We start from the raw sequence: 26,850 nt of genomic DNA, 5'->3' as shown, positions 1-26,850 counted from the left end.
AAACCGCCACTGATCACCATTTGATCTAATATGCACTTACGTGAATCAACCAAAGCAGTACGTATCCCGAAATCTAATATCATCTGATCCTCAAAATACAAAAAATCAGTGGATCGAACACAGATTTTTTTGCTTTGTGAGTCTAATTTTGATATCACAAAAAGAAGATGATTAAATTAGTGTCTAATATAGTTGATGAATCATATCTTGGTTAAGTTTGAGGGAACCATACTTCAATTTAGAAATATATTCTGTTTTTTTTTGTTACATTCCTCCTGTGAAACTTAAAAATGAAAAAAGATATACATGAAATTTTGAATTTATAACAACAATACAGTTTTTCCAAGCCTTAAGGAACAAGTCGACGATCATGATTCATGGCCTTGAAAATGAAATTTTACATTGATGAGAGAAAAAAAAAAAACCCACCTTAAAGAAGGCAGAATATAAAGATATTAGATGAAAACCTGTAAGATTGGCACGTAGAGAAATCCTTTCGATAACAACAAAGTCAGCATTCCAGTAAGCATCTGAAAGGAGCAAAATTTATCACATAGTGAGAGGGTGGTCGGTCAATCAAGAGAGTAAAATATTGTCTCCAGCGGTTCTTGAGTTTCCAAAATTGTGTTGCCTAGCCATTTGCACGTCGCGCATATAATGGGTCCTTGCTTTTGCATAAGGAGCATCTCTCGCTGTTTAAAAAAAAGCAAGTACATTATATATCTCATCCTTCAGGAGAAAAACCATTAACGCGTGAGCTTAATTGCAACTTTGGATCATACGGTGAGTCTGGGATTAGCTTCTCAAGCATCAATGGCTTATGTTAGTAATTTTCCTCGCATTTTCGTAGGGCTTGCTAGGCTAGACAAAGTGGATACATTGTATTTTAGAGTTGCACAAATCCAATTCTTTAGATAGATTTTATCACCAAGTTCTTTCAGGGATTTGGTTGAATTCCAGCTAGTGTTGTAATTTACAGAGTGTCATCCTTACAAATTTGTTTTTCGAATAAATTAGTTCCTCCTTGTGATGTTTCCAGAAAGAAGTGTGTGATAAAATACCTGCAAATTGCTGTATCCGGATGATATTCTGTCGTCGTTTCCACCAGCAAATTGAACAAGTAACGATGAGTAGAATTGCCACAATTACACCTATTGCAACTCCTATCTTACCACCGGTTGTAAGTTGGGGGCCGCATCTATGTAAGCCAGGTATACCACAGAGACCTGCATTAGAAGTAAAACTGTACAAGCAAACGGTAAATAATTCGTTTCTTGAGATCTATGTGACACGAATCGGAGGAAAGCCGACCCACTAAATTGTACTACGATCTCCGCTTTCTCCAATTCACTTCACTTCACGGTTATTTATTGATGACTTTTGTACACATTGGTACGTACTTGAAACTAGCTCTGTGGAGAAGTCGTCCTCCTAGTGCACCGGGGACTCTTCCAGATAAGAAGTTGCTATTAAGGTTGCTGCAGCATCAGGGTTCACTCAGGAGTTTAGGAACACTATGGTAGATATATCATCTTAGGCGACAGGCCATATAGAGGGGAATTATATGTGTGAGGCTGTGCAAAAATGTTCTTACAGTATCCGTAATGATGTTAACATTCCAAGGCTTTTGGGGATAGAACCATTGAATTCATTGAACGATAGATCCCTGTCCAATAACTAGATGCAGTTAATCATCTTGAAATTAAGTGAGAATAACCAAACAGTAAGTGAAAATAAGTTCACAGAAATAAATATGTAGACATGTTTGTGCAATTCAAAACATTGATAATCCAAAATCGCATGAAATCAACTCACTTTTAAACGAATGAACTTATTTTTGTAGTCAAGTGAGGATTAATGTATATGAGATTGGAAATTTTAACATAATAACTATTTATGCTAAAACCGTACCGCGGAGGATATAAAGCAACTAATTTTCCTCGCATATTGCAAGTATTAGCCTACACCCAACTCTTCATTCAATATCTTGCAGGAAGGAAACGATATAACAGTATGATAAATTCATCAAACCACGAAGCAAATAAACTTTTTTGATGACATAGAGTAGGTCTGATTAGAAGAAAACTAAAAGTAGGTCATTCGAATGATGGAATGAAAACTAATATAAGCACTAAATAGAATGGAAGTACTTACAATGTTTCAAGTGAAGTTATATTTCCAAGTGAGGATGGAATTACCCCATGTATACTGTTCCCACTCAAGTTTCTGCTCGAAAAAGTAAACAAATAAATTAAGATACCGTAAGGATGAGATCCGATAAAAGTACGATAGAAGAATTAACATTACATGCTCTGTAGATGCTGGAGTTTGTATATGTCATTTGGCAATAAGCCCCCGAGTCCTTGGTTATCGAGACCACTGACATGTAGAAACAAAACACATAATCAGCTAAATAGAAATAAATTTGTAACTTCAAATACAAAAAACATATCTTTTACATCATGAAATAAAATTAAGACCAATCATAGAAGAATGCTAAACTAAACTACCCCGTGATTCCGTGAACATGCAAAGGTAACTATAGATAGAGAAGAAATTGTCTAACTTGTTAAAGTATGTAATTCAATTCCAACTTATTACGTCTGCATATACTTAGAGATGCTTTGGATATAAGGAATGAGGTAAAGTGGGGATTTTCCGAAATTAGAGAGTAGAAACGAAAAGAGAATGCCCTCTCTCTTTTAAGTATCCACAAGGTCTTGCAGAAAGATAGAGGAGTATGATTAAAATTTGAGTCAACTCTTAATTTTCGAAACAACGTTTCAGGTTTATGCATAGTTTAGTTCAAGTTCTCTTATGTCTATCATAGAGTTCTAATCTAAGTATCAAGGTTATTTCAAATTTATGCAATTTATTTCAAGTATTTTATTTCTTTTCATTCTTCTGGTTCTAGTTATATTCTCATTTCGAAGTTCAAACCTAAGCTTTCTGCAAGAGTTTACATTGATATTAAATAACAATATGAAAATATTAAATAACAACTAAAAGAAAGTACTGAATTAGGAGATGAAGATGAAGTACATTCCATCAATGACCCATATGTAGCTATCTCTGTTTACTAGGCAGTCCACTCCACTCCATGGATGTTGCTGGGGAACACATGGATCACCGTTCCACCCAAGACGAAGAGGAAGCCCTAATGCATGCTTCAATGTCTGCAACGCCTCAACTGTAAATTGAGTATGAGATCAAATTAGTAGAGGTTCATAAATCATGCCCATGCAAGAGAGTTATTGATTGAGTTTGATAGGGATTCGAATCACATGGAAAAATTGCCTTATAAATGATCATTCATGGAGTCAATCGTAGGAGAATATACTGAAATGCGGTCTTGTTGTAACTGTTACCCTTTTCGAAAACAAAATTACTTATATTGCCCTCGAAAATCAGTATAGCCCATGAACGTGACAAAAAGAAAGTAAGCTTGATGAGGAAGGTATAAACCTAAAATACAAACTTGGAAGAGAAATAAAAGAGTTGGATCAAAACCTTCTTTTATGTCAGTTCTTGACTCTGCAAGAAGTACCTCAAAGACCTCAATTGCACTAATAATGGCGTGATTTCCTTCGTTTGGGTGCAAGGTTATCGTCAAGCTTCTTCCGTTCACAGCAACTGTCTTGTTCAAAACAAGGGCAGTAAAAAGATCACCACTCATCTCTACAATGTCAATACCTTTAAAAGCAATATCACCATTTACCAGGATATCAAATACCCTTTGCCCTGAACTTTTAACATCATTATCAATCTCGGCAAAATGTAACCAAATCGAATAGTTTCTATTAGGCTCTACCTCGATTGTATAAGTTAAATCTGGTTGAGTATCAGTACTTACAATTGCTGATTGATAAATATTTTGAGGATAATAATTTGGTGTCAGTGATGCCTTACTGATTTTCTTTTCAGTCGAAATCGGTTTATCAGAATCACTCTCAAAAGTTTGAACACCACTCCAAAACCTATCTCCACCCCAATGATCTCCATTATCATTATAATCTGCATCAAAAGCAGATTTCCCTGTACCACAAGTAACTCTTTTGGCAACCCTAAGTATATTTCCTTGATCCCAATAAGGACTATAAGCTTCATCATGAATTTGGAGAATTTCAATAGATAAAATAGCAGGATCTCCATGACCAGTACTATGAAAACAAATCGAAATCGAACCATCAGTAACAATAACTAATGATTCAATAAAAGATTGATCATCTATAGTAGTCCAACCAGAATTAAGTGAATAAACTTGAGTACCCACAATAGAAATATCAAAAAGGGGTTCATTTTCAATACTAGAATCAGCAACTAATCCAAAGAAAACCCTAATAGAGTAATGGCCTTGAGGAACTTGATTAATTTTGTAACAATTATTAGGACCATCAGAAAGAGGGAAATATCTTAGGGTTTTAAGTTGAGGAGCAATGAAACTAGTTGTAGTAGCATTAGCTGGTCTTCCACCTGTGTAAGCTATATCTCTATACCAGAGTGTATTTGTTGGTTGTGTATGAATATCTTCACGAGCTCCACAACTTATTCGCATCGAATATGGTTCTACAAAACAACATACAAATTTTTATTCATAAAGTTCGTGGTCATCCAACTCAAAATGAATTGGCAATGAGTCAGTCGTTCAATGTGGGACTATTCTGACAATCGGAACAAAAACCGTAATGTATAAAGGTAGAGAGACAGAGAGAGGATTGTTTACCCGGTAGAGAAGAGGAAAGAGAAAGAGCAGAGAGAAGGAGAGAAAGAAGAAAGAAGAGGTGATTGAGCATAACAAAGTTGAATTTGTGTTCCATTGTTGTTTTTCTGGTTTTCTGAAGAAAATTCAACTCTCTCTCTCTCTTTCTTTCTCACTTTCTCTCTCTCTACCTCTTAGAGAGAGAAAGTGAGTAGAAGTGGAGAGAGAGTAGTTGCTGTTGCCTGTTGTTGTTGTCGTCTCGTTTGACTTGTGAAGTTAATGAAGGTATTATTATTAATCATATGATAGTGTAGTACATTAAGGGAGAGGTGTATTTTAATCTGTTATTGCATAATTGTAATTAATAAGAGGGTAATTTTGTCTTAAGCTGTCTTGGTAGTTTGTATTCATTGATAGTTGCACGCTCGCTCAATAGTATGTTGAAAAATGTGGTGACTTTCTCTTTTTGAAATCCTTTATATATTATTAATTATATGTTATTTCAGCCTAAGAGCATCTCCAATGCAATACTCAACAAAAACTCAAATTATCCTGTGGGTCAAGGCTCAATTGAGTTTCTCTTTCTTGATGTTAATGTTGAGATCCTTAATTGAAAAGACATTTTCAATGCAACACTCTAAAAACTTAAAAATAATTTAGGTGTCATTTCATAGATTGTTAGATTTGTTTTTAGGGTTTTTCGGCTTACCCCCTCGTCACTAATTGGTAAGTGAGTTTACCCCCCTCAATAATGGGTAATTGAACTTACCCTCTTGGACTTACTATTAGTGACAAAAACACAAAGACTATGTTTGGCGTACATGAAATAATTGGCATTATACCAAGAACAACTATTCTTTAATATGATTCATATTAGGGATTCTACCTCATTTTATTGTTTGATTTGGTCAGGAATATGATTAGTAAAGATTAATTTTGTTTATATATTATTTACTTTCTGATTTTATTATCACATACCAAACATATCCTTAGTAGTTTTGACAAAAAAAACTAAATTCAAGGGGGTAAGCTCAATTACCAATTACTGAAGGGGGTAAACTCAATTACCAATTAATTGTGAGGGGGTAAGTTCAAAAAACCCAGGTTTTCTCGGCTTACCCCCTCATCACTAATTGGTAAGTGAGTTTACCCACCCTTAATAATGGGTAATTGAACTTACCCCCTTGGACTTACTATTAGTGACAAAAACACAAAGACTATGTTTGGCGTACACGAAATAATTAGCATTACCAAGAACAACTATTCTTTAATATGATTCATATTAGGGATTCTACCTCATTTTATTATTTGATTTGGTCAGGAATATGAATAGTAAAGATTAATTGAAATGATGCCACATTGCCACGTCATTTTAAAATCCAAATTGAGTGTTACATTGGAGAGAGTTTTTTATAAAAAAATTCAAAATATCCTAGGTGGCACTATAAGTTTTTCAATTTGAGTGTTGCATTGGAGATGCTCTAATAATAGAAAAGGGTGGAAATATTTTAAAAAGAATGATGATGATGGAGACTCCCATTTATCTTTCTCATCTTACATTTTACAACCACCATTGTCTTCTCTAGCACCGGCCAAGAACCTAAGTCATCAGATGAAGAAAGATTCCTTTCATCTGAAAACCCTGCTCGTTTGGAAAGTCATTCTAGATGAAGGGTTCTTTCTTCTAGGACCCTAAGAAAAAGTGAAATTAAAAATGAAAATAAGGAGATAGACAGAAGAAAGAGATAGAAAGATTGTATGAAAGAGTGATGAGAGGGGTGGTGGTGACAATACTGGCGACAGTGGTGGTGACAATGGTTCTGGTGATCGTGGTGGTGGTGGTGATTGGTGATTATGAATTTCACGATTAAGTCTATACAAAGATACAACTCAATGAACAAAACACTTTCGAAAATATCAGAGATTTAAAACAGAAAACGAAAATGTAATTTGATATATTAGCAGAAATGCTTCTTGTAACGTCAATTCCCGGAAAGAAGTGCAGAAAATCAAGTTCCCTTTGTAGCAAATTTTAGCATCGGAGAACTGATAAGGGAAGTCATTTTTGTTTAAAGCCATTACCAGTGAGAACAATATCATCCACATGGAGAAGTAAGATTAATAGGATGGGTTTATTGGCTTTTATAAACGTTGAACGTAATGTTTTAAGCGGGATCTCAGACGTTTATATGTCTAAAAATATGTTTCCCTACATCTCATGCATAAACTAAAGATGAACTAGTTCGGGTTAAAATTATACCTGAATCGCTTTCCCGCGAATTAAACTGACTGCTTTATCTGAATATTGAGAGCCCCAAATTGCAACTCCTCTTCTTCAGACACCCGAATCAACTTGATCTCCCTCCTTTAGAGTCAACTAGGACCTTTATTTAGAGGTTAAAATGAAAAACTGATTTTTCTTTAGATTAGATAGATAGTTGGGAGTTTTTTTCTCTTTCTCTTGGCAGAGATAGGAATATTCTTGAGAAAATTTCACACCTCTGCCGGTTCTAATGAGGTCCTTATATAATCAAATTAGGCTTCCTTAAAAGACCACAAAAATAGAAAGACTTCGAATCCAGATTTAAGTGGGACTCCCATATGGTGGTTCTGTCCCATTTGGGACGTGCCTTTGATGTGGTTGGCCAAGGAAGCGCTGGTTGCAACCCCCCCCCCCCCCCCCCCGTTTTAAATGTCTGGGCCTCCTATTTTGGCCTGGTTTTTTCCATCTTTGTCTGTCTATTATCTGAACCTTTTTGGGACTCTCAAAGTAGATCTAATCCAACCTTTTTCTAGTCATATATTTCTGATCAAATTGACTCTCTTGGTGTAACGATAGCAGGATTTTATAGTGGTTACCTGCAAATCATCTGAGTGATTCAACTATCTTAGTTGTCTTCTAGCTAAGCATTATGATCCCTAGTATGATCGGACTTGATGATTGTCTTATCCGACAAATAAAGCGCATTGTCATCTTGGTCGAAGGACATCTCCTTCTGTTTCCAACTTGTCATCTTGGTCGAAGGACATCTCATCTGATACGTCATACGTGTAAAATTTTCTTAATCTAGAGTGCAACTTTCAACCAAATGATTAACTTTTAATCCATTTGAGCACGATCATGCATTTTCCAGTTGCTACTCTTCAAGGGGCCCGAAGATACTTATTTAAGAGGACATAATCCATTCTTTTTCATTCCCTCTCAACTTTATATCTATCATGTCTTTGAAAGAGATGTCCTTCGACCAAGGTGGAAATGCGATTAATATGTCAGATATGAAAAATAGTGAAGAAGATCATCAAGTTTGGACAATTTAGGGATCGTAATGTTTAGCTATAAACCAACTATGATCGTCGAATCAATCGGGTGATTCGCGGCTAACTTCGACATCCTACATCAGGTTACACGAAAGAGTGTCGATTTGATCGGAAGATATGACTTGAGGGATGAGAAATAAAAGTACGGACTAGATCCATAAATATGTCCAAAATCCTATAGACAAAGATAGCAAAAGTTCAAGGCAAAAGGGTAATGGGTCGGACAAAAGGCCCGACCAAATGGAAGGTCGGCCAAGGCATGGTCGGTCATGCTATCGGTGTTGGCCAAGCCAGTCCAATAAGGGGCAAATCAGGTCGGCCACCTTGTTAGGGTTTCCCAGATGATTATCTCATCTGGGAATTCCAATCTGAGTGGGACCTAGATACCTGTTTATGTGGCCATTAAGGAATCCTTGTTCGAATGTGATTCTGACTTCTGACGATTATGTATAAGGGCCTTTTTAGGACACAAAACGTGTGTTGAAAATTCTCAAAGAGATCTCTGTCTCTACAAACATCAAGTAGAGAGAGAGAAAATAGTTTCCAACTATCTATCTAGTCTAAAGAATAATGTGTTCTTCGTCTAACTGTTGGAGATAACTCTAGCTAACTGGAAAGGCGGGAGATCAAGTTGATTGTCCGGGTGTCTCAAGTACAGGAGTTACAATTAGAGCTCTTAGTTTTCGAGCCACCATAACCAATAGTGGTGTCAAAGCCTCTTGCACGAAGATAATTTTTGCTAAGTTTCAGACTAAATTCAGACTTGCTTAGATAGATGGATGACTCCGAAAAGAGTTTTGGACATCAATTTGTTTAGTTTTGAATTGGATTTAAAAGTTATTCAAATTGATTTCAAAATTCAAGGTTGAAAAAGGTTTCAGAAGATTTCGATTTTGAAAAGAGTCTCAAAAGAGATGGTAATTAATGAATTTTAGAAGTTTTTGAAAATCCAAATTGAGTTTTGAAATTCGTTCAAAACAATAGGTGGAAATACAAAAACAAAAAAAAAAAAATTTCGTCAGAGAAGCTCTTGTCTGGGCCAGACGCGCGCATCTCAGACTTCAAGTCGCATCCTAGGACGCGACTGAGAAATCCAAACGTGTCTAGTACTTGGAGTGTGAGATGCGAAAGGAGCGGACTCAGCCACACGCGTTTGGGACACGTCTGGCTTTTCCTAAGGCGTCTTGATCTTGGAGACCGAAACGGCCTAGGATCAACCAAGGGACAGACGCTTCTGGGCCAAGATGGGCACGTCCCAGCCTAGGGCTGGGATGCATCTAAGTCGTAGGGGCCAGAACGCGCCTGTCCCATGCAAAGAAGGGCCTGGCTCGGGCCAAAGTATGTTGGCCTATGACCGAGCCATGCTTGGCCCATGCCAAGGCATGTCTTGTCTTTGGTCGAGACAAGCCCATGGGCCTTGACCAAGAGGGTCTCAAGCTTTGACCAAGGCTTGTCTCGTGTGATTCGGAGATCGATCTCGAACCGCGTGGAGAGATTTTTCCGGGCCTTGACCCGATAAGGAGTTTTTTCGTCTAAAATTTGATTTTTCTCCCGGTTCCACACGTATTTTTCCAAAACTAACCCGGGCCATCTGATGGAAATCATTAAGAACAAAACCATTAAGAACAAAGCTAAAACGCGTCATTGGTATAAATTCTTCGAATATAGACCTAAGGTCCATTTGGCATAGATATGTCAACACAGTATCTCCCGGAGTTAATCATGCATACATAATTGATTATTGTGAATATTATGTGAATGTATGTGATATGCATGATATTTAATTGATTATTGTGAATATCATGCATGTCATAGAAAGTTGTTTATCTTGGATTCTTGTTTTAAGAACAAATGTGTGGACGATGTAATAATTTTAATTTCAATTTTATACAATCTGCGTATCGTTTGAGCCTTGTAATTAGATTTTAGGGTTTGTGAGTCCATTGAAGAAACTTAAGGATGGGATCTTAGTTTTAGTGAGAGACTTCAATAGAGGTTCGAGGCGGGGTGTAACATAAAAATCCCTTAAAAGCCTTTTCGTTTCTAAAACCTACACCTACTTTCTCACTTCTATCCTTCTTTTCTTATTTTGACTGCAACCATGAGATGGAAAGGGAGAGAGAGATTTTGATTTTTAGAGTGAGAAAGACATGAACAACAAGAAGATGAATGAGGTATTGAAGTTGGTGATCTTTTCTTCATTGTTTCTTCGTGTGGGGATTGTTTTACTTCGGATTGAAGGTAGCTTTCTACCTCCTTTGTATGACCAGTTTCATAGATAAATCTAGACAATTAGAGAATACCATAAACCCTAGGTTTGATATTATTCAAATACAAATTAGGGTTCATGAAACAAATACACGTTAGAAGTAGTAAATTAATCACTTCTATAAAACCAGAATTTTATGTCACTTTGAATCACATCTATATGCTCGATTTTCAAGAAAACTTGCCTTAATGATCTTGATAATGAAGAATACAATCTTTATTATCATTCCTATGCTAAATTCATGTATAAGTATCTAAGTTAGTACGATGATAGGAAAATTCAACAAGTATTACAATCAAAGTAATGGCTTGAAACCCTATTAATTTATTTGACATTACTTAAGTATATGATTCTTGTAATTAGGCACCTCTTGCTAATAAATGAACTCCTTGTATATAGATGCAAAAATAGGTGACAGAATTCCGCATAATATGAGAATGTATGATGTTTAAGTTATTGGTACACATAGATCACTACTTGTCTAACGTTATCGGCATGAAACTAGTAGATTATAATAATATATTGGCGAATATGATTTTCATTTATGTATGTTATGGCATGATACTATTATATGTGTGGGATGCTATTATGTGTGTGTGATGTGATAGAGTTGGTGGAGGGTTGTATGAGTTTTGTGGTTGGTCCGACCCGCTCTATCGAATGTTTGTTGCGGTGAGTGATGGGTTCGTATCGTAAAGGTGTACGGAGGTACAACCTAGCTATAGAGCTTATAGGGTCGGCGCCAACACAAGGGTAGCCTGGTGGACCGCACTCTCATTCAACGAGGGTTATGGGGAAGGTTCAGATGAAGTATCTGATTTCCCTGGTGGACACCAACATAGTATATCACGTTTGGGTTGTTTGTTACAAATTGTGGTTTTCTTTATTGTAATTGTCACCACTTGAATACTAATGTGAACACCTTTATATATGTTACAGAGTTGTGTTTTTTGTCTTGATAGATCTTAAAGTTGTTTATTAAGGCTATAGGGACTTGGAAATCTACTTGCTGGGTTCTGACCCAGCCTATTATTTTTCAGGTCAAGGAAATCGAAAAGTGCCACCTACTAGAGTCGTAGTTAGCCCTTGGAGGAGTGCCTGTTTTCTTTCTTTCTTAGGTAGTTATTTGGAGGTGCATATCCTAAGAGGTTACTTTTGTTTTATTCATTCTTGTCTGACCTACGTGTCGATGATTTGGAGACACCATTTGAGTTTTGAAAGCTTAATAAAGTTTCTTTTAATTGATTTATTTTTCTTATGAGCTTCATAATTGGTGTTGTTTGTCTTTTTGGATGAATACATCGATTATGTTTATTGTTTTATAGAGAAATCCTTTAAATATAGGTTTTCATGGCGGCCGACGTGGAAAACTCTATTTGGAGCGTTATATTTCATCTCTCCACGTGGCGCTTCTTGGCGCTCATTGCTCTTTAATTTGCCATTATTCCTCTTGATTATTGCGTCTTATCACTTCGATTTCCTAACTGATTCCTCCTATAAATCTTCCTCTCTCTTATTCTTATTCTTCTTCTTCTTTTCCTCTCTTCTTCTTTTCTCCTGTTTTTCCCTTTCTTCTTTTCTCTTTCTCCACTCTTTCTCTGTACTCTCACAGTCCGGGGAAAGGGCCCCTCCCCTTCGCCCACTGTGAGAGTAGAGAAAGTGGGAAAAAAAAAGTAAAGGAAAAAAGAAGAGAGATGAAGATGGAGAAGAAGATTAGAAAGAAAGAAAAATAAAAAAAAAAAATTTAATGTTTGAAGATCGCCGGAAATTGGTCGGTCGACGACCTGCACTAGAGAAGATGATGAGGTGGCTAGAGGGATGAAGTGGAAGAAAGAGGTGATGAAATGAAGGAGTGAGAGGGAGAGATGCGGTGGATTTAATGTTTTTGAAGATTAATTCAATTTGGCCCCCTAGGGTACTTCCGAAAAAAGTTCAATGAGTGAGTTGGTCACAAATTAGAGGCCAAAACGGAATTGATCCTAAACTAAACTCAAGTCTTTCCTCAAAATCCAAGATTTGTATAGCTATTTAACTAAACTCAAGTGAGTTGATGAAGAAAAACCTAACATATTAAAGTTTTGGATTTGAAGAAGAAAATGTTTTTTTCTCTTTAACAAGGTTCTTCAACTATGGGTGCTTTTGCATTGTTTGTTCTTGCCATCTTCAACAATGTTCTTCTAACACTTTGTCTCTCTAAAGCTTAGTGTATTGGCAAAAAATAGCATTGGGCCTTCCTTATGCGCCCACCCCATACTACATGAGAGGGGTGCCTTCAGTAGCCTCAATGGCCTAGTAAGGAAGCCCACCGAAAGCCTAACACACCTCGTAAGCCCAGAAAGTCTAGCATGTTTGCTCAAGCCCAAGCTTCTGGCATGCTGGGATATGGTCTGCCATGACAATCCACCCACACTCCAGCTAGTTGTGCGCACACGTGGACTAGTCGTTAGAGATTGAGTCAGTCTAATCCTAACATGTCGCTACAAGTTAGAGTCATGGAAGAAGCTCGAGTCTTACGCTACTTTAAAGGAGTAGTGGACCATTTCTACTGGCAACGAGCAGACTAAGGTGGCGGGTATCGTAGGGCTACCCTTCCCCCTCAAGAGATCAACGGCTACGGAAACGGTCTAGTGAGATCCTACTATTGCGGATCTGACGAGCATGCGGTTACTATCCTCTACACTCTATAAATAGAGGAAGCCTCGCTATTGGGAAGGGAATCTGATTCTGACTCGAAACTATTGACTCATTCTCTACTTAGCACTGCAGAAGCTCTACTCCGATCACTTCACTCATTCTATATTAAGCTCCGGATACAAATCACCTACTCCGACGACCTCTGGTCTAAGCTAGCCTAAGACAGAGATTCTGGCTAGAAGCATCCACGAAACCCCATCTACCCGACTACCAGAACCGACCTTCTGCCCGTTAACCCGTTTATTTGAAGGCCCGAAGCCTAGTTGCTGGTGCCCACCTAACGATCCTTCTAACCGTGTGACTTTTTACCCGTCCACACTTAGTAATTTGAAAAGAAGAAGAAAAAAGTCTAGGGTTTATCTAAAAGGATGGACTTATCTAAAAAATTAAATCCTCTGGGGATATCAGTTTAGATGTAGTGTATTTGTACCCCTTATAATTATTTTAGCGACATAAGATTTGTTACTTTTTTGTATTACCCACTTTAAGTTTTGGCCGTACTAATATTGGAGAAAATGGTTGTTTGGGTCAAAAAATTATTCATAATAGTTAAAAAAACAAGGAACTTTTTCTAATGACAAGAAGTCACCAAAATATTAAGTGTAAAGATAGATAAAGTTCAAAATATTATAGGTAATAAGTAATTAGGTCATTTTTCAATTTTTTTTTTCGTTTCCAAAATGCCCTCCCACTAAAACTCACTTTCTCTATAAAAAAACCAAGAAAATTTAGGGTTTGTTGTCTCCTTCTTCTCGGCTGAGAACCTCTTCACCTTCTCTGAGAAACCTTCCCATGTTTCCTCAAAATCTCAACAATCATGAAATAAAAGTGAATCCCGTTCTCAACAAGATTCTCTCTTCCTCCTTGTTTTTGATCGATCAAAACAACAACATCAATCACCTTCAAACCAACCTCTTTTGAGTGGCGCAACGAATTCTAACACAAAAGTACCACATGTAACAAGATCTTTGATTATCAAACAAGGCACCTTCAGTGGCTTTTGGTGTACCATAATCTTTGATCTCTTTAGGGCGCATAAACCATGGGCATATATTTAGAGAGAGAAACACATTTAGGGACTGAAAGGGCTTTGTTCAAAACTGTCTGTGGAGGAGATAGAAAATAATGAGAAGGTCTGAGATTTTTTAGAGGAGAGATGGGTAAGATATGACGGTCAATGTAGACTAAGGAAAGGTTATGTGATATGAGCTTGAAATTTGATGTTGATGATGATGTGCTCTCTTAAATTCGAAACTTTAGTTTATTTGATGATGATGAAGATGAAATTTTTCAGATTTGAAGATAAAACTAGATTTTTTTGCTATTGAGTTTGCAAAATATGAAACCGAGATTACATTCTATAAAGCTTGCAAATTCAGTTGGCAATTTACATTTTGCAAACTTTAGTTTGCAATTTACATTTTGCAAAACCCTAGTTTGCAATTTACATTTCAGAAATCCCAGTTTGGAATTTACATTTTGCAAACACAGTTTGCAGACAATTAGAAAAAATGACGTTTTTTTTCGAAAAAAAGTTATTGAAAGTGGAACTTGTTTGGGAACTAATGAAAAATCCTTTATAAATAGTATGCAAATTTGACATCTCAAGATAAAGTTATATAGATTTAAAGTTTAAAAAATAAAAAAATTAGTTACACAAAATGACAAAAGGGTACCTTAATCTTTGTATGTAATACAAAAAAAATAAATAATTATGAAATGTTTGGTGTTTTTTAAGGGCGCCTTTGTAGGCGCCTCCTCGAATTGCTGTAAGGGCCTCCCAATGTTGGCGCCTCCCATACGGTCTCTCCATCCCCGCGCCCTTCTTCTTCTTTTCTTCTTCAACTCTTTTCTCTCTCTACTTTCTTAATTTGGATCTTCAAATCTGAAACTCAACCAACAAATATTAAGCAAAAAAAGATCCATTACGTTAATTTCTTTCTCTCTCTACTTTCTCTCTCAATTCTCAATCCCAAAATCAATCAAAGATCAAACCTAACAAAATTCGTTAATCTATCAACAAAAACTCATTAACCAATGAAAGATTAAACATCATGAAGGATATAAAAAACCTAGGTTTCTTTTTAGATCTTCAAGCTTAAAGGAAACACAAAAACCATTAATTATCAAGCTTAAGATTCTAGGTTTTGTTGAGATGAATAAACACTAGATAGAGGATGAAGAAACCAACCTATATTTGGGGATGAAGAAACCAACCTAGATTTGGGGATGAAATATCAACTTCTTCCATTTTTTTCCTGAATCGAAATTAAACTAAAATGATAACAGATGGAAATCAAACCCAACAAGAATCAGTAAGTTATACCTTGAATCAGAAAAAAAAAATACAGAATGAGTAGCGGAATCGTTGAGTCTCTCTCTCTATATATAAAATAATGGTGATATTTCATCTCTCAGTCCAAGACCTAATGCATGGTTTCGGACTGGACAGTCCGGTTCATTTCGGCTGGGCCAGTCCGAGACGAGACTTTGGGCCTCGGACTGATCAGCCTGAGGAGAGGCGCCTACGGTTGTCGGGTGTTTGACCACGGTCATCTGAGGTGGCGCCTACAGCAATATGGGGAGGCCCCTTTAGACGCGCTCTTTTTCTAATCATTTTTAACATTATTTTGACCTTTTTAATTAGTGTCCTTTAATATTGGTTATCTAGTCTTGGCCCAGTCTTGTGATACATTTTCCATGGGATCATGGAGTATGAAGTAAATGTTACTCCTAAAAAGCACTTGAAGTACGACTTTGACTTTCCAATACCATATGGAAAAAAGTTTTAGAAAAGACATCAGTTCTGGCAGGATTAACGGATAATTAGAAAATTGTCAAGTCAATGTCAATGGCGTGGAGGAATAATTACCAAGTGCAGTAGTGGACGACTTGAGAAAACTTATGTTTGGCAAGTCTAGTTGGCATCTCAAGAGTCAAGACCCACCATTCAGGTTGGAAAGTGCGGTTGGACAAGGTCGCGGCTTTGGAGAATAAAAAAAATTCTCCGGGGAATAAAGACTTTTCTTAAAACTAGTCAAATAAGATTGACTTTTTTGTTCATTTTTTATTGCTAAGGGGCTTTTAATTTTAGAAGATGATATAACTCATCACCTCTCTACCACCTCATCTTCTCGCCACCTCATCATCTTCTCCGTCGAAGGTCGCCGGCCGACCAATTTTCCGGCGACCTCCAAACATAAAAAAAAAAAAAAAAAAGTTTTTTCTCTCTTCCTCTCTCTCTCTCTAACACTCCGGCGAAGGGAGACCTTCGCCGGAGGTCCGGTCTGTCCATGGACAGACCTTCAAGGTCTGTCCACGAACAGACCAGATCTGTTCGTGGACAGACGTTGAAGGTCCGTCCATGAACAGACCTTCAAGGTCTGTCACGAACAGACCTTGAAGGTCTGTTCCTGGACGGACCTTCAAGGTCTGTCCACGAACAGATCTGGTCTGTTCGTGGACAGACCGGATCTGGTCTGTTCATGGACAGACCGGATCTCCGGCGAAGGTCTACCTTCGCCGGAGTATATTAGAGAGAGAGAGAGAGAGGAAGAGAGAAAAAAAAAAAAAAAAATTTTTTGAAGGTTGCCGGCCGGATTTCTCGGCCGGCAACTTTCGCCGGAGAAGATGATGAGGTGGCGAGAAGATGAAGTGGCAGAGAGAAGAGATGAGATGGAAGAGAACTTTCAAAAAAATTTAATTTGCATTCCCCATAAAAATTTATTCCCCGGAGAATTTTAAAAAAAATCTGAATTCCCTGGAGAATTTATTCCCCGGAGAATTTTCTTTATTCCCCAAAGCCGCGGCCTTGGACAAATGGATCTATAAGGTGATTTTTGTGATAGTTCAAGCTCAAATGTGATTGGAGTGTCAGAAGCATAGTGCAAGCTCAAATGTGATTGTTTCAACTAAAAAAAAAAAGCTTAAATTTTGCTAGAGCCCAGGCCTTTTTGGGGTGGTTTGTCCTTTCTAGAGCTCTCATCAGGAACAAAACTTGCATTCATTAGGCTTGGACCAAGATGTCAAAAGAAAACAACTATATATAATTCGTGGGACTCGATCATCACAAGTAGTATGAAGAACTAAATTTGTTATATGCACACATTCACTTCACTTCGTCAATTTCTCTCACACAAGAATACATGATAGCCTCGTGCAACAAACTGCAACCGTTACAAAAACTTATAAATATTGTGACAAAATTAAGTAACTGGGCCCAAAACCACCAAAGTAGTGTCTTTGAGCCCCAATCATTTGCATGGATTATAAGGGCCCCTTTAATCTCCGTAAGGAAAGCATACATAGAATAAAGTTACAAAGTTAGGTGCAGCTCAGCTGGCAACCAACAGTTTGGTAACTCAAGGGATTCTAAGATCAGTTCACACTATCTCTACAGCTTTTATTTTCAGTTACAATTTTTGTACTTCATAGAGATGCCTTTGGATTTCAATTTTCTTTATTAAGTTTGAAGATGGTTCTAATAAGGATTTTATGTTATTTAGTTGATTATTCTTTTTTGATGAGTAAATTTTTGTGACGAATACCTTGGTTCTCGCTTGGAAAACTGCATTATCTACGATTCTAAATAATTAAAAGGGTCAATGGGTTTTAGGCCCAAAATAAAGTTCAAAAAGGGATTAGGGTCAAATCTTCTCAGAAAAATGGATTTTAGTCTTTTTCCATTTTGGACTGATGTACCCTCTTTAGACAAACCAATTTCCTCCATATCCCACTACAATTCCCGCTCAAATTTGTAGACAAAGCCGAACGAAATATTAAACAACCAAAATCACCGTGATTTTGGGTTTCTAAAACGGTAAAGAATATACTACTTTCTCTCTCTTACTTTCAGATTTAGAAACTTTTATATCTCTTTCTCTCTCTTCCGAAGAACAAGAACAACGAATCCCCTGAAACCCTAGAAACCGAACATCCATAACTCTCTATTCAATCGTTCCTTCTTCTTCAATCGTCTCACACAAAGCTTCAGGTGAAAAGATAAACGAGGTCCATACAAACGTTACATCGTTTTGAACCGTTTCAATCTCGAACCATCATTAATCTCATGTGAAAACTATTTATATTTCATCTTGCATGCTTATTTTTCGTTGTAATGAAGTTTGTTTCAGCATTTTGGTAAGATTTTGAAAGATTTTAAACTTATTTCTTGTTTATTTGCGATTTTGTGGGTTTAGGGTTTATGTTGGTCCATCAATTTTGTGTTATTTGAAAAAAAATACGAGTTATATTCATAAGAGTATGATCTGTGAAGTAGTTCACTCACCTAAAACAATGGAGTTGAGGGCAGGGCCCTAGTCTGCTTAACTTCGGAGAACCGGGATCTCGGAATGACTTTATTCAATTAGGGACGATTTTTTTTTTAATAATGTGGAAAAACGATTTTATTCCGAAAAACGATAACGAGTTTAAAACTTTGCAATTCTTTCATGTAGTTTTAAATGACAAAAGAGAAATTCAACTTTCGCTCACTTCTCGACAAGGAGAAACTGAGTGAGCACAACTTCCTCGAATGGAAGAGGAACCTGGGAGTAGTTCTCAGGATGGAAGGCAAGCTGAATGTGCTAGAAACTCCAATTTCAATATTGGATTCTAGTTCGACCCCTAAAGAAAAGGAACATAAAAAGAGTATTCGAAGAAGGGCATAACCTGTAACATGCCTGATGTTGGCAACAATGGAACCCACTCTTCAAGAGCAGTTCATAGACATGGATGCCTACTCCATGATTCGACAATTTAGGGAAATGTTCCAGAAGCAGTCGAGGTCGGAGAGGTTTGAAACCTCGAGGACAGTACTAGACATGCGCCTTGAGAAAGGAAAACCAGTTGGGCCTCATGTTTGTCAGATGATCAAGCTCATTGGTAAGCTGGCTAAACTGGGTTTTCCTTATAGTCAAGAAGCGGCTACCGATACCCAACTTAACAAAATTTGTCTCCAAAATTCAAATTTAGTTAACTTTTGTTACCCAACTTTAGTAAATTCAAAGCTCAAACATGTATTTGTAATGTCATGGCATGAACTTTTTCCTTATTACCTTCTTTCATGTTAATCAATATGCTGGAAACAATTATTTCAATATTTTCCTTCCTAAGCAAAAGTTGTTTCTTTTCTTACACAATTCTACAAACATAATAATATATTTCAATTTTCTTTTGAAACGAATTTCGTTAATTATTATATTTTTCCTAATACAATGATTTTTAAAACTTTAATCCTCCTAAGGAGGATACCGCCCAATTGAAGGGTTTTCATCATTATTTACTCTTAAGTCTAAAAAACAAATAACTTTGCAATATAAACGTAAAAATATCAAAAGATCCCTAACATTCGAATTTGACATATTAAATAATTATTATAAAATAAGAGTCTAAAATGTCTCGCATCTCTTGAACAATAATGTAATAAAATACTATGTTTGGTAAAAGAACTTCGAATGGTGTGCCATTTTATTGTCTTTATCTAGATAGTTTAATTTTCTCTGTTTTATGGATTTACCACTCGAACAGAAAACAAATGAATAACTGATAAGTTACTCACTTATTTTGAAGTGTGTCCTTGATATTATTGACATGAAGGTGTATGCAATGTCTTAAACTCGCTCGAAAGTAACTGTAGACGGAAATGAATTAATATATTACGAGTTAACCAATATAATGCTTTTGTTATGAAACTTTTTTTATTTATATTTATTAGTAAAAAGTGCCCCCGTCAAAAAATATTTTTGGCCTCGCCATTGACAGATACTATCCTTCACTCCCTCCATAGTGGGTTTAATAATACAACATGAATGGATGACACAAGACATTAGAGGAACTTCATGCGATGCTTCAGACTACCGAACAGGATGTAGCTGCAGTGGATCATAAGAAGGAAATTTTCATGATTCAAAAGGACAGAGGGTTTAAGAAGAGTGGAAAACAGAAGAAGAAAACTATGTCCAAAGGAAACGGCAAACGAACTGCCAAATCCAAGGACAAAAGTCCACCTTCTGATATAAAGCACTTCTACGGTGATGGCAAGGGTAATTGGAAGAGAAACTGGCCTAAGTTCTTAGAGGACAAGAAGAATGAAACAATAACTTTTACTTCAGGTATTAGCGATTAATTTATCAAATACTGAAAATTTCCCAATTTGGTATGAGAAACCTAATGCCCTATCATTATGAATGTATAGGAGCAACATGGAACTAAGTATTTGGCTAAAGGAGAAGAGATCCAAGAGGGAGCAGAAGTCAAGACTGCTAAGGATGCTGACCGGGATCAAAATCTTCTTTAGACACTAGTCTAGATTAATTTGTTTTTCTAGTTAGACATCATCTTTGTACTAAGTATTACGGAGAATCAATAAAAGAGTTTAGTTCTTAAATTGAGATGTCTTAAAGGTGCTAAATTAACAACATATACCGAAAGATTCTAAACTTGGTTATACATGTAAAAGAGACAAATAATAATGTGGCTCATGCAACATGATCATCCTAATGACAAAGGGATGATGAAAGAGTTTCCAACATAACAAAAAGAAACTTGAGAAACAAAGAACCGAATTGACAAAAATAAAGTCTTGAGTAAAAAACAGAAGTTGATCGTCACTTTTAACCTATCGAAGTTGGAACGTCCAAAAAGATATACATTGAAGAGTACGAATCAATCTCTGTCCTCCAATAAACACTATGTCTAGACACAGAATTCCCACACATTACCAAAATCCGTCTAAAAGCTAAAAGGCCATGTACGAGGAATACAAGGCATAAATTAGAAAATCTGACGCAATTTCTTTAAAACAAATCCGGCTTCACGCAACCAATCAAGAGAACAAAGTGTTTGTTGCTCGTGATGGTATCCTCCTAATAATTAGTTTTGAAAGGAATAATTAGTTACGTAGGATAAGTGGGAGGAAAAGTCGAATGCTTCGACCAAGAGGAACAAAACTGTTATAGAACAGTGGGAGGAAAAGTCTAAGTAATTACCTCGCAAGACGAATAAAATTTTGTCAGAGAACTATCAAGCAGTTGAAAGTTACTCAAAATAAGATATCTCAAGTGTTGAAAGTATCATGTTGCTCATAAGCCCTCAAAGTCATTACTACTTATCTAACAAGCTCAGAAGATTGAAATCTTACTGATAAGAGATAAGAGCATAGACCTGCGCAGAGACGGAAATCAACTCTACTAATGGCTAGGAGTCGATAGATGATGAAAATCCTTTCTTATCAAGATAAAAAACTTGATAATTTGGTCAATGGAGCGAAACCATTAGACAGAAATTAGTTTTCAAGGAAGAAAACTGAGAAGAATAGAAACATTGGAGTTTTCCAAAACTAGACGAAAAGATTAAGATCGTGGATTCATACCAAGAGACTATGAACGAGATTACATAAGTGTATGTTTAAGTCCATAACTAACACAAGGAAGTCAAAAACCAATACGGTCGCCGACTTTAGTGATTAGTAAACAAACATGCTACGGAGGAATGAAGCAAGCAAGAGTTGGAATCTTCGATTCAAAAGAGGAAATCAAAGACGTTTGACTCCTAAAGAATGAAAAAAATCTTAAATCTCAGGATTTCAATAAGGTTAGTGGGAGTAACGCTTTTCAGGTCCGGTGTGCAGTGTACACACCCAAATTGAGAACAGCATAGGGATGTTGGAATCAGTTAAAGAAGGACCACAAAGGATGAAATGCTTTGGGCATCAAAGATCTATGAGTATAGACCAAAAGATGATAGGACAAGAAAACTTGGGGTTCTTAATAGTCCAAAATGGAAAGACTCTAAAAGAGATATTCGACCCAAACCTCATGTCCCATAGCTCGGCAAGACTCAGAGTCGGGAACCCTGATGAGCAAGCACGCATGAGGAAGATAGTTATGCTATACGCATAAGATCGATCATGTGGGACATGATTTAGCATTTGCCTAAGAAATCTCGAATATCTGAAACCACAACTAACATCCTAAAAGGCTTGCAAAATTGGTAGGATGAGTTAGAGTGGAGAAAGTTGAACATGTTAATGTAAACTTCCAAACATTGAAGGAAAATAGGCTGAAAGTGTTTCGAGCAGGGAACTGTTGCAGACTCTACAAAACGAAAGAATGGAAGTCTTAACTCTAGTAAAGGGTTACTAGAAACTATCAATAGAAATCAAAAGAAGCAACCTTTGATTAATTGATAAGCAAGATTTAATCGGACCAAATACATAGTCAACTAAACTGTCACCTAAGACAAAAGTATGAGAGCCATACAAAATGTCTAAGACAAAGGTAATTTTGAAAGTAACCTTGACTAGTAAATTGAGTATGTAAAAGGGGTTTTACAGAAGAGGCTCAAATTTACAAACTCTCGTTATCGTAAATAAATTAGTTATTTCACGATCGTCTAAATTTGATTTAGTGGTTAAACGGCAGTCCACGGATAATAAAACATTCCAAATAGGTTTGTCAGATACGTGATCTGATGATTGAAACCCAATTAGGTGAACTTGGAATATTTCATTATCATCTCCCTAGTCCAGGTCATTGAATGGACAATAATGACTCAGGAAGACTAACACCTGAGGTCGACGAGATAGCGTTGTTTCATGGGCTATAGGAATAGGAGTATTGGAATCGACTACGTGGGTGTATAATACGGATTATGCATCGGATAACCCTCAAATGAGAAGTACATCATTTGTTATGAACGTCAAACGCTTCTCATTGACAAAACATGAGTGTTCCGCTCATCTTATGTAAGGAATGCCCGACTTTGGTTCCGCCAAACGTCGCGCTGTAAAAGGAGGTTATAAAAGCGGATACTGGGAAAGACATGATAGATATGAAGCTGAGTGGGAGTACAAGAATGGATTGTGTCATCCTAATTACATTAGGAAAAAGTGTCTCAAGGCCGATTGATAAGTAACAGCTGAAAATGTGTGGCCGCGCTCAAATAGATTAAAAGTTAATCATTTGTCTTTGACAGTTGTACTCGGTACCAAGAAAGTCTGAAAGATGTGACTTATCAGATGGGATACAAATTGACACCAGAATCGAGCATTGCACTTGTTCTAAGTACAAGTGGGGGTCTGAGGGAGATGTCCTTCGACCAAAGATGTAATGCGAGCAATTTGTCAGATAGGACAATTGATGAAGAAGATCATCAAGTCCGGACGATTTAGGGGTTGTAGTGTTTATCTAGAAATCAACTACGATCGTCGAATTATTAAGTCATACGCGGCTAACTTCGACCAGATCCTACATTGGGTTACACATAAGAATGTCTACTTGATCGGATGATATGACTAGTGGGATGAGACATATAATCATGGGAGAGTCTCATAAACATGTGTCATAGGCCTAAAAGAAGTTTAGGCAAAGATAACACAAAAGGCCCAAAAGAAGGGTATTTGGGTCGGGCACCATAGGAGGAGATTTGGGGGCCAAAAGGGCACGGCCAAACTTGGCCGTGCGTCCCTATAGGGGCCGGCGAGATCTTCCCAAGATGGGCTTGATATGGCCGGCCAATAATAAGGAAACAAAGAAATAGAAACTAGTTTCTATTTTGGAGTATTTCCTTAATCTTATTCAAAATGGACTTTTAAGAAACTTATTGGGGTTGGACTCTAACTAGGATTCTTTATAACGTCTCTTTGGGACTTGAATAAGGTGTGGAATTTCTCAAGAAGCTTTCTTACTCTATAACAACAAGTAAAGAAAGAAAAAGAGCTAATTCTCAAGCTAATGAACTAGTCATAAAGAAGAAGGAGTTCTTCTAATCAAACCACCATTGGAGTTCTAGCTAACTACAAGGTGGGAGATCAAATTGATCATTCGGGTGTCTTGAGTAGAGGAGCAACACTTGGAGCTCTTGGTCTTCACATTCGATTGGAAAGGTTCCAGGGAAAATTTAGTGATTTAGGTAATCCTAAACTCTTAGTTAATTATTAGCTTATGCATGATGATCTTGGGACCTACTAGTGTTAGCCATGAGATGTCTGAGATTCCGCTTAGAACACTAGAAGACACCACAACCCTACATAAAAGACCTACTAATTTTGGGTTTTTTTTTCTTTTTAATGAAATCAGCACAGTCATGTGTAATTTCATTTCTTTCAAAATAAACATGGATTCGCATTTCAAGGGTGGCCATCCATGTACTCGCCAATTGCAGTCGTAAACAAGACAAACAACAGTTACACGCTTTAAATCAGTTTTAACAAACTTGAAATCATGTCTTGTGTTTATACTATACTGTCGAAGGGCGAATCGAAATGCTTTAGCACCATCAGGAAATAACTGACCAACTTCAGTAAAGATTTTATCCCACCCATAAGATTTTAGTATATCTTCTTCCTTACGTTGGATGATTCTGTAGGAAATTCGATCAGTATCAACTAGATTACAAAAACAAAAATGTAAATATTAGTCAACAATGAGTATCATTTATGAAAAACAACGGTAAAAAATGTGGTAAAGTATGTATAATGTTGAATAAAATTCATTGTGTGTTTGATAAAAACAAAACTTTAGTTTGAATAAGACGCCTACTGTTATGTGAAATAATATGTGTTATGTTTAATAAAATACACATAATGTTTGTAAAATATTTATAATTTAAAATCTGTTACAATCAAATGGTAGGAAACCTTCAGCTGGTTCAAAAATTGTACGGAAACCTTCATCTGGTTCAAAAATTGTACGGAAACCTTCATCTAGTTCAAAAATTGTACGGAAACCTTCATCTGGTTACAATAGAAGTTTTATCAATCAAAATCTAAAACCTAAAACTAATGAAAAGTAACAAAAGACATGGAGATAATGATAACATAATCGAAGATAATGAAATGCAGCCACGGATTTAACAATGATGAAAAACAAGTAATGAATCTTAGAGAGAGAAAATTTATAATGATGAAGATGTTTAAAGATGATACCGATAAAAAGTTCAAACGAATTAGATGAAACCGATTACAATGAAAATCATGAATATGTTTAAAGATGATGATAAAGAACAATAAATAGAAAGATGAATCTTGATACTTTAACCATAACAAGCAGTTGTTGTTGTACTCATGAATACGAACCTGATTATTTGATGATGGGATTCGAAATAAACGATGGTGGTTTCATGAAGGAAATAGATTGGAAGAAGATTTCGAGCTTCAAAAATGGAGAATGAATAATGGTTATTGAATCATAAAAAGGATTTCGGTTTTAGAGAGAGAAAATAAAGGGTTTCGGTTTCGGTTTTAGAGAGAGAGAATAAAGGGTTTCTGTTACTATTTGGGAGGAGATTGGAGAGAAACCGTGGGAGATAAAAAATAAAATAAAATTTTTGGGGATTTATAATAAAAAGATGGTATTGTATTATATATAAGGTCATTATGGGTATTATGAAATAATATGAAACCTAGAGATTTGTGTCTTCTATAGAGATGGACCCATTTGGACTAGATTTCTATTTAAATTAATATTTTAGTTTAAATTTTCGTATTAGGATTAGGGTGGACTAAAAGTGGGTTTAGGTGTAGTTTTTAGGACTATAAACCCAAAAATTGTAATTAATTAAAATGTTGAAATGACGTGGCCATTAAAATTTTGTTTGTTCAAAAGCCCCATTAAGGTTGTGTTTGATACACATTTTTCCGGAGAAAATAGTAAAAAATTCTCTAAAATGAAGGTTTTCCAAGTGTTTGGTATGCAATTGAGGGAAATTGTGCACTTAGTAGTTTAAATAAGTTTTATTTTGATTAATAGGAGGCTATTTATGTGTCACTTGTTTTTCGGTCACCAATTATGTTTTATGAAGCATTAGTTGGTTTGGACTTTATTTTTCTAAAACTTGCTATGTCAGTAAAATTCTAATAACATATGTCATTTGTAATGATTCATGTTCTTTTTTCAAGTAGAAATAACCATTTGTAGTTCTTAAAATCTTTTTAAATTAATACTCATTTCGTATTCAAATTATCTAAAAGTTATTTTTTATTAAAAGAACTCTCGTAGTTGGTGGAGTTCTCGTAATTTTCTTCGAAGAAGTTGATGCGTTACACTTTTCGATACTCTCAGTAACTTAAAAGTAGAAGAAAAAAACAAGCATTGTCCTTACAATTACTAAAAGGGCCTTATTAGCTTAAGGCCCATCTAAACCTAAGACCTACTCTACAAAGAAAAGCAATAGAAAAGTAAACAATCATAAAGAACAAAGAAATTTACGTGGTTTGGTTGGTGAGACTTACTCTAAGGCGAACAACGACGAGATGATATTCACTATGATATAAATAACAAGTTAAACAAGAGATTCCTTGCGAATGAATAAGATATCCCTATTGTTTCGGTTTATATAGCTACTAAAACCCAAAGCACACCGACACACCGACACACCGCCTCACCAACTCTCTCTTTCTAATTCCCGAAATATACATAGATACTACTAACTTAATAACTGCCAGGTTTTTATTACAATTCTGGATTTCTATGTAGGTGGATATACCGTGGTAGATGAGAAATTGCCAAACTATGTGGTTGATGCACCCGAAAAGGTTGCACACCCAAGCGAAGGTATTAAGTAGTAACTCGGCAAAGCCGGAGTCGATCCAAGGATAGGAGGGTAACTCGGATATCGAAGCTAGTCCACCGGTATAGGTGTCACTAGCTAACTTAGACAAAACGGAAAAGAACAAAGATAAATGGGAGGTTTTTAATGATTGGTTTAAGAGGAAATAAAGAAAATAAATAAAACTACTAAACAGTCAAAGTAAAATGGGCGAGAGAGATTCGAGAGAAGAGTCGGAGGAACAAGAGTCGGGAGGCAACAAATACGTGAGAGAGGTGTCGAACCGGGAATCCGATATGATAAACCTACGACTATGTGTAGT

The 26,850-nt window shown here is 36.4% G+C and overlaps 2 protein-coding genes across 3 annotated transcripts; one reads left to right on the top strand and one right to left on the bottom strand.

Moving 5' to 3' along the window:
- Positions 1-207: 207 nt before the first annotated feature.
- LOC147548868 (receptor-like protein 4) lies at positions 208-25,187 on the bottom strand. Of its 2 annotated transcripts, none has more exons than XM_086669194.1 (9): positions 25,057-25,187; positions 3,511-4,566; positions 3,043-3,190; positions 2,308-2,379; positions 2,155-2,226; positions 1,595-1,666; positions 1,401-1,478; positions 1,062-1,243; positions 208-692 (listed from the first exon to the last, which is right to left on the bottom strand). In XM_086669194.1, the coding sequence occupies exons 2-9, from the start codon at positions 4,553-4,555 to the stop codon at positions 577-579; spliced, it is 1,785 nt and encodes a 594-aa protein (XP_086525320.1). In that variant the 5' UTR covers positions 4,556-4,566; positions 25,057-25,187; the 3' UTR covers positions 208-576. The 2 variants fall into 2 exon arrangements, with proteins under 2 accessions (XP_086525320.1, XP_086525319.1); XM_086669193.1 differs by lacking the exon at positions 25,057-25,187 and adding an exon at positions 4,724-5,006.
- Positions 19,825-26,544, top strand: LOC147548867 (uncharacterized). The gene is made up of 2 exons (XM_086668139.1): positions 19,825-20,092; positions 26,456-26,544. The coding sequence occupies exons 1-2, from the start codon at positions 19,825-19,827 to the stop codon at positions 26,542-26,544; spliced, it is 357 nt and encodes a 118-aa protein (XP_086524265.1).
- Positions 26,545-26,850: the final 306 nt, after the last annotated feature.

This window comes from Eschscholzia californica, unplaced genomic scaffold, assembly GCF_041429995.1.
Source record: "Eschscholzia californica isolate CP2 unplaced genomic scaffold, dmEscCali1.0.p SCAF_3, whole genome shotgun sequence".
Classification (NCBI taxonomy): Eukaryota; Viridiplantae; Streptophyta; class Magnoliopsida; order Ranunculales; family Papaveraceae; genus Eschscholzia; species Eschscholzia californica.
The sequence above is the reverse complement of the archived record's forward strand: the minus strand, read 5'-3'. Positions and strand labels throughout refer to the sequence as shown.